The sequence below is a fragment of the Dreissena polymorpha genome, chromosome 15, assembly GCF_020536995.1.
Source record: "Dreissena polymorpha isolate Duluth1 chromosome 15, UMN_Dpol_1.0, whole genome shotgun sequence".
NCBI classification, from domain to species: Eukaryota; Metazoa; Mollusca; class Bivalvia; order Myida; family Dreissenidae; genus Dreissena; species Dreissena polymorpha.
Window position 1 is genome coordinate 61,494,761 of NC_068369.1, and position 9,106 is coordinate 61,503,866.

Below are 9,106 nucleotides of genomic sequence, written 5' to 3' on the forward strand. Positions count from 1 at the left end.
ACATGAGTCCCGGAGACAATAACGACGTCCGATAGAAAGAAATAGCGTGTTAATGGCTATTTTGTATGATTTGTTTTACATACAACTGCTTTTTCGGAATTAAACATGAAATAGGTAAAACAACCAATACTTTCTATTATAAATTGGTGATTATCTCAGAAACCGTGTAATATTTTGTATTGGAGATCTACGATTCATGCATTGACCATATTGATTGTCAGTGTAAATAACTGATTTTTTAAACGCAACATTTCATTATTTATCAGAATGCAATTTGCATAGTGGTATTTAATCGTTCAGTGGTATATAACCGAACATAGATTCAAGCGTTTTATAAACAACGATCAAATAATAAACATGTCGCAACAAATTGATATCAGCCAGCTTCCCATTTCTCAATTGAACGCTCTAGCTCAGCAATTTGGAGAGGTTAATTAAAACATCTTTCGATTCAAATTATTTTTTGTTATGTTTATTATTTTCAGAAGGTGCTGTATCTCTATTTAATAAATTGTTGATCATTGTAAAAAGACGCTCAACGAAAATACTAGTCCAAATTTTTGACGCTCTTAAATATTAAGCTACTTTTTATATGGGTAATATTTGGAGCGTACAAAGGGTGAAAGACCAATTATGTGGTGGGAATTTTTTGTTCTTTGTCTATATTGTTGCGCAAGGATTTTGTGCGCAACATTCAAGCCCCGATATAAGACACTTAATAACAACGGATTGCAATAATATTTACATACCTGTGTAGATAATTCATTTCTCGATAATTTTCCGTAAAAATTATGTAATGACACTTTGAATTTTGCACGCCTGAGCAATTTAAATCCAACCAATATTCAATTTTTCAATATCTCTCGATTCACTCGCTGTGTAGATATAAATCGATAACACGACCTCGATGTAAAGCATCTGGTTTAAAGTGGAAGAATAAACAGCGTAAAATACAGTTTGCGTTCGCCTGTTGTGGTGCAGCGCGTTACATAGTAAACCGATGTTATACTTTTCTGGATTAATTTAGCATTGTTTTTTTTCTAAATTGACAATTAAAAAGATCTGAAATAAATTACATCTTTTATTTTTATACTGTACATAAATTATATTGATACAGATCGTACAGTATACCGTCCTTTGTAACGTAGAATGTAAGTACATAAAACAACACAGACAGAGGTGCGAAAAAGACATGCATAAACACTTCCTGAAACTTAGAACAGTGAATAGAAACTGCACCATATCTGTTTTGAACATATGCTTATTAAATCGACAAAGATTAGCATACTAGATCTAGTTAGGTAAAAGTCGGTGTTAAAAGCTCATGTTAAATAAAATTACGCGTACACATTACACCGTAATGCCTTCTTCTGATTGGTTCATATTTAAATCAGTTTCATGACATGGCTACAGGTCAGTGATTGTTTTGCGATTTAAGCAGAAGTTTAACTGAAGAATTTATGCCTTTCTAACTTCGAATCGACGATATTTGATGTAAAATGAACTTCTGAATTAAAACTGAATGAGTTGGTAATGTTATTTTGCAATTTTAGGCAAATTGATGAAAATTTAAACTTTCTGGTTTCCACCACAAAAAAGGTCCTTCAACGATGAGACGTTCCAAAGAATTTAGCCCATATAAAAAGTATCTCTAAATTCTTTGCGCGTCTTATAAATGAGACTACGAAAATACAAGCAATGGTTAAATAAATTAATAGGGCCTACTAACGTATGGTGTAAAAACAAGATTGTTTTTCATCATTTTAAGTTTGAGATGTATTATTCTCATGGGTTTGGCAAGTATCCATGATTTGTTCAGTATGCAGGGTAAAATCTTATGTCTCCTGACATGAGAATTGATAGTAAACTACAGCGTATAGTTGACACATGTTGCTGATAGTAAACTACAGCGTATAGTTGACACATGTTGCTGATTGTAAACTACAGCGTATAGTTGACACATGTTGCCAACTAACTGCTTAAAATCTCTTCAGCAATGCTTGCAATATGCATCTCTCTAATGATTAATACTTTCTGCAAATATATAACAGTAATTTTACGGACTCGATACTGTCCCTCTGCCTATAATTTTCTTATAAAGGCGCTTGACAGTATATATAGAAATATAGACAGAGAAACAGACAGACAGACATTATTGTGTATGAATAATTATAAACTTCATGGTATACAAACTAACTAAAAAAAGTAAAACTTCAGGGTTCTCAATAAGAAACGTCTGCCGGCCAAATTGGCAGTTTGAATCCAGGGTCCTCAATCTATCAAATCTGCCGCCGAATTTCGGTGGCAGTCCCCCACCTGAAAAGTATACTTTTTTCCCCTTTTGGGGGGGAAAAAATTCCCCCTAAAAAAAATAATAGAAAGATGTGTCTCATGATTATTATATCTCATTTCTATTTCAATTTAATCTTTTCAAACATACTAAATTATAATAAAATGCAATTGATATAGTGCAAATATGTACAAATGAAATAATGAGAGAGTAAGTAAAAAAATCCCCAAAAAAGGGAAACACCACGAAAATTCTCCCTCCTAAGGGCTGCGGACCCCTTCCCCCAAAGTAGTGTGAGGGCCCTGGAATCAGATTTTGGCCGGTTTAAAAAAGCTCAGATTTGGAAAATCGGCAATTGACTATTCGAAATGTGCGTGTCGTTTCGGTAATTTTTCTCCAATTTCCCATTAAGCAAAGACGTCGCTTCATTATCTCCCTTAACACATTCCAACAACGACAATGAAAAGGCGCATATTGGAATCGGTCAAAAAGCAGTAAAATATGTTGACGTTCTGTTCATTACATGTGGAGTTAAAATTTTACAAAAGTAATAAAGAGCTTTTTCCATTTATCGTTTGTTAGTTAAAAAAGCTAAAATTCATCATATGCACACAAACATGCTCAAATTTAAGTGCCTTGTTGACCACTAAAATAGCCATAAAATGGCCCAAAATGCAGGAAATCAAGTGCTCAATTTTAAAATTTTCATGGGGAGCATGCTTAATCAATCATTTACATTGCAAACTAATGTTCTTTGGATGGGACTGGCTGTCAATGTATCACTGCCAAACCTTGTCAGATGAGTAATTGACAAGTCACCAGAGACGCGATCGCTCCGTCCGCTAGAAGTTGTGTTTTCATAAAACGCTTATTCTATTACTCCGACAGTCTTTGTTTGTCGGACCATGTGGTCGCAATAAACGAAATCTGATTGATTATAACGTGAGTTTGATTGACAGCGGTCAATTAGAGCGTGATCTAACTTAAACACAAAAACATGTTGTTGTCATATTGGGTATAGTTGTGTCTTAATTTTATGATTACATTTTATTTCAGGAGATCGAGTTCTTTTCTAATTCCTTGAATCAGTTGAAGTTGGCTCAGAACAAATATGTAGAATCTCAAGAGAGCCTGAACAAAGTGTCTCCTCAGAGCAAAGACAAAGAAATCCTGGTTCCACTTACAAGCTCTGTATCCTTACCGGTATATACCATCAACATAGCTGGGTACGGGTTTCGATCTGATCATGTGACGTTTTTTCATGACTTAACAAATGATCTGATTAATATATTTGACTGGATAAAAATCCTAGTTTTAGAGGGATGCAATGCAGCTATGCAATATTTTTAGTAACTTAATAAATTATTAAATTGGTTGTACCACAACTATGACCTAATTGAATATGAATCACTTGATAGAGACAGTACTTTTTATAAAATACAATTCTAACTTCATGTCACCAAGATTTTTTTAAAGATTTAGTGTTTTTCCCAGGAGGGCAAAGGGGCATGGCGCATTACTTTCAAAAAGGGCATTTTAGCGCGCAGTTTAGGCAAAAAAGGGCAAAAACATTCCCTGAATACCTGAATTACGGGGCAACATGTAATTGCATCTGAAGCAGTTGTGGAAAAAATAACATATAAACAAGCACATTTAATGGTAATTGATATATTTGACTTACTATGATTTATATTAATATATTTACCTTGCAATGTACATTTAAGTTCCATGCTGTTTCAATAAACTGTACAGCACGACAAACATAATAAAGCAATATATGCACATGAATCTGATTATACACAGATCCACTAACATATAAATGAAACCATGTTTGTCTTATCCCATTTTCTAACAATAATCTTGCCAGATGATTAAAATAACATTGCAAGTAAATTGATCGCTTACAATATGCAAACACTCCTTTCCGTGACATACATCCACCATGTAGATTACAAATAAATAAATAATGTTGTTGCTATCTTAAACATTTTTATGCATTGTTGATTATCACAGACATTTCATTAATTCCTTCTTAATGTATAATCTCCATCTTTAATTCGATCGTTTACGACGTTATTTGCCATTTTTGCCGAGTCGCAATTTAATTCTGTATAGTCCGCCATGTTGTTCAAATGTCAAATGATGTAAGCGACAGGTGCGCATAGCAACAAGAAATCGTATACGCGATTCACATTTTGTTAAATTAGTATATGTCTCAGTAATTATTTCAATAATTAGATCTAATTATCTTAAAGACGGAAGCGATAAAGAATAAATTTGTTTGTGTTTTTAAATGTAATTATGCGTAAAATATATGTTTTGATATAACTGAATAATGCATGCAATGCACAATTGCCACGAGAATAACATCGAGTTTTTCATCAAAAGTCTCCGAAGTAACGATTTTATCGTGGAGGAGTACACATTGTCGACCGAAAAGTGCGCTTAGTATAACATAGCCTCTGGCATTTTCGATTGATACTGACACGGGGTTATTCACGCATGACTAATTCACAGCTTTGGAGCAGTCTACCTATAAATCGAGCACTGTAATAGATTAAATCTGCTTAAATATAGTCGATTAGACGTTGACGTCTCAAATCAAGCACAGTCGGAGCGTCACAGACAATCAAGGACGCTGATTTTGAGGACCAAGTTAGATCGTAAGGCAATAAAGATGTTATCTATAAGAGCGCGTGGCTAAATTTGCCTTTGAAAAGAAGGGCGCGTGGCGAAATTTGCCTTTGAAAAGGGCAGAGTGGAGATACGGGAGGGCGGCGTGGCTTTTCGCAACTCTAAAATGGCCTGGGAAAAACACTAAGATTGCTACTTGACATATGCACATACAGATTGATAACTATATTTATGCTGTAAAATGCTTTATTCTGGGAGAGACAATGATACATATTTGCAATATGTATGTTTGTGATATATTTTCGTCTCTGAATCTTTTGACAGTAATTATGAATCGAAGTGACTTTTAAGCCTCGGGTTCCTTTCTTGTGTCAAGGGCCTTAACTCTGTATGCTAGATGTATGTTCCTGGGCAGCTCTCAGATGTGGACAGTGTGCTAATTGATATTGGCACTGGATACTATGTGGACATGGTAACATTTAGTGCTCCAAAAAGTATTTAAATGTGTTGTTCTGTAGTTCACAAAGTCTATTACATATTTATATAAAGTGTGTAATGTATGGTTCATTAATATATTATTCATATACACATACTTTGATTTTAATTCAGCTTCCAACAATATTATTATGCCCCCCTTCGAAGAAGAGGGGGTATATTGTTTTGCACATGTCGGTCCATCCGTCCACCAGATGGTTTCCCGATGATAACTCAAGAACTATTAGGCCTAGGATCATGAAACTTCATAGGTACATTGATCATGACTGGTAGATGACCCCTATTGATTTTCATGTCACTAGGTCAAAGGTCAAGGTCACAGTGACTCGAAATAGTAATGGTTTCCGGATGATAACTCAAGAATGCTTAGGCCTAGTTTAATATACATTTACATTTTTAAATTTATAATTTCTTATTCAACTTAAATTGTTTACACAATCATGAAGTATTGATGATTTTTGCTTTTTGCCAATCACAATTGTTATGGTTTCAGTAAAGTAGATAATGGTGTTACTTTGTTTGATTCTTAGGTTGTATATGTACATTGATCCAAAGTCATTATATTTAGGTTTATAATAATATACTTGTCAACTATAAAAAAGTAAATTATTAGATGATGTTACTAACACAATACGTGTGACACTTTGGTCATACTTACTGATAATCCTTGGTAGATTTATGCCTTTTGTAAAGTTAACAACACATACATGATAATACAGATATTGTTGTCAATATATGACCATTACGTGTACATGTATATTCAAACAATGCATGATTGTTTTCCATATGAGATAAATACTGCTGCTGTTGGAATAAACCAAGAACATTGTTCTTATTGGGGAATTTATAAACACATGTTTCCAGAGTGTTGACAATGCCAAGGACTACTTCAAGCGTCGCATTGACTTCCTCACCAAACAGATGGAGAAAATACAGCCCATTCTGCAGGAGAAATACAAGATGAAACAAAGTAACTACACTTTTTTTCTCCGGGACTCAGTGTCACATCCAGATTAACCAAGTTAACCAATACCTTCTATGTATTTGACTAAAAAATGCAATCAGTCTCAGATGTAGATTAATTCGATCAGATGTGCTATCATAAACCACAAAATTATGGGTATCAACTAATTTTTGTCTATTATTGACAAGTCTTGAGTCTACTTATCTTTTATTATAAAACCCAACAAAAAACCTTGACTACAAAAAGCCAATATATTTATCTTGATTTGTTCTAAGAGAAGTTGTACATATAAATGGTTCCTAATGATTGCACACAGTTTTTTTTGCCTACCTATCAGATGATACCCATCTGCTTTAAATGAAACTGCTTTTAAAAGATTCCAAAATCAGAAATGGATTAATTTGTCTGCTGATTTATTTCCTTCATTAGTGTGATTTGTATATGCACGTTTAGAAAGATTGGCATGTAGTGGGAACACCTGAAGTAATGACCGGGAAGTGGGGAAGGTCCAGAAGAACCATGCTTCTGAGGGACCTTGTTTGACTCATGAAATGTAATGATTATGTTTGTCGGCATAATATTTCAGCCAAGTATGTTAACCATCCAGGCTACTTGAAGCATTTTGAATTATGGCCCTTAAATACAAAAATGGACACATCAACCTTGTCCACTTTCTTACAGAAACAGTTTGATGATGATGTTTGTGGGCTTATTTTCTTGATCAAGTTTGATAAACAACCAGATTGCTTCAAGCATATTGGAAAATTATTACCATTTACTCATAAAAAGATAGATTTTTTTATCAAACAAATTTAAATTTGATGACCATGAAACTTTGTGTTAATTTTTGTAGGCATAGTATTTTGACCAATTTCTATAAAAAAAAGCAGATCACTTGAAGCACATATTGAATAAAAAAATATTGGTCAAATTAATATTGTCTCCTATATAACTCAAAGTTTTGGAATGAACCACCATGAAACTTGTTGATGTTGTTTGTGTGCATAATATGTCAGCCAAGTTAAATAATCATCTGGATTGCATGAGACCTTTTAAAACATGGCCCTTGAATGCTAAAAAAGGCGCACAATCATCCTTCTATGCTTGTTAACTTAAAAAGTTTATGTCTTATATTCATGAAACACAGAGGTAATGTTTGTAGAGTAATATAACAATCATGTTCAATAACCAGCAAGGTCACGGTGGTGAAGTAGATGAGGTGTCCGCCTAGCGATCGGGAGTTTGTGGGTTCGCTCCCCACTCGGGGAGCATTCTCATTATCTCCTCCATAGACACCTAGTACTGGTTCTTCCCAGGAAACGGACTCAATAATGTCCCTCTGCCTATAATGCTCTGAAAGGGCGCTTGGCAGTATATATAGATAGATAGATCAATTGAAGCACTTCTGACTTATGGCCCTTAAATAATCGGAAATTAACCCACTTAAGTTTTAATCTCATAATCATCAGCCATTACCAAATACAACCCAGACTCTGAAACAGGCATATTTTATGCGAAGGCTGTTGTGGAGGTGCACTGGCTGCATATGAGATAAGTCCCATTTGCACATAATGCGGCTCATTTATGAGTTACAGAATACTTTTTGCTAGTATTGAATGGTCACACAAACTATTATAGCGGCAATAAATTATTATTATAGCCGCAATTTTTTGTAATTTTAGCATTACGACCAATTATGTAAATATAGAATAAAATGTTTTATCTTAAAAGCAAAGATATTGTGGATGGAGAATCTGACAAGTATGTGATTTTAAACACTGTCTTGTTTCATTCAAAAGTGTGTTGAATGTTATTTTGTTGAAAATTGTTGGTTTGGTCTATTTATAAAACTATTAACGTCAAATTTATTTATCACATGAACAAATTACTTAATATATAACAATGAATTTCAGTTACCACAGAGATTCTGCAACTCAAAATCCAGCAGCAGATGCAGGCCCAGGGTGTGGCACCTAAGACGTAACAAATCCACTGCCATTAATAGACCAGTTTTCTGTACCTTTTAACATTTTGAGACATTAAAAAGAATTCTCATATCTGATTGCTGTTTTGTTTTACATTTTGTTTAAACATGAACATTATTTCAACTTGTTTAAGATAATTTATAGTTGAAAACTTGATCTACAGAAATATTTAAGCAATTACATGTAATTCTTGGGTTTAGTTCAGCGCTTCACTTAGTCCTATTGATATGAAGCATCTACTTGTAAACAGTACCCTTGAAAGGAACTTGTTCATAGATTGTGGAAAAAACTATTTTTCAAGTTTTTGTTTCATATGCAAAAAATAAAGGAACACTTATCATATTAACTCGTACTTTAAATACTTTTTTTATAGCCCCCATTACCATTGGTAATGGGGGCTATATAGGAGTCACTTTGTCGGTCTGTCCCCAAATTTCATCCGATCTTCACCAAACTTGGTCACAAGTTGTATCTTGATGATGTGTAGGTCAAGTTTGAATATGGGTCATGACGGGTCAAAAACTAGGTCACAGGGTAACTTAGTGTGTTTTAAACCGAAAGTTTGTCCGGACCATAACTATGTCATTTATCGTTAGATTTTAAAATAACTTGGTACATTTGTTCACCATTATGGGGCCGTGTGTCGCGTGAAAAAAGTACGGCGATATCCAAGGTCAAGGTCACACTTGGAGTTCAAGGTTCAAATGCTTGTCTGGGCCATAACTTTATCATTTATTG

General features: G+C 34.1%; 1 protein-coding gene across 1 annotated transcript; it reads left to right on the forward strand.

The window, feature by feature from the left end:
- The first annotated feature begins 300 nt into the window (after window positions 1–300).
- On the forward strand, window positions 301–8,445 carry LOC127860939 (prefoldin subunit 5-like). Its single transcript, XM_052399257.1, has 5 exons — window positions 301–429; window positions 3,347–3,481; window positions 5,322–5,396; window positions 6,284–6,389; window positions 8,297–8,445. Exons 1-5 carry the CDS (start codon window positions 358–360, stop codon window positions 8,365–8,367), a joined length of 459 nt encoding a protein of 152 aa, XP_052255217.1. The 5' UTR covers window positions 301–357; the 3' UTR covers window positions 8,368–8,445.
- The last annotated feature ends 661 nt before the right edge of the window (window positions 8,446–9,106 follow it).

Coding starts and splice junctions, on each gene's coding strand:
- LOC127860939 (XM_052399257.1), top strand. CDS start 358: ATGTCGCAACAAATTGATATCAGCCAGCTTCCCATTTCTCAATTGAAC. Junction 430..3,346: donor TAGCTCAGCAATTTGGAGAG/GTTAATTAAAAC, acceptor ATTTTATTTCAG/GAGATCGAGTTCTTTTCTAA. Junction 3,482..5,321: donor TGGTTCCACTTACAAGCTCT/GTATCCTTACCG, acceptor TCTGTATGCTAG/ATGTATGTTCCTGGGCAGCT.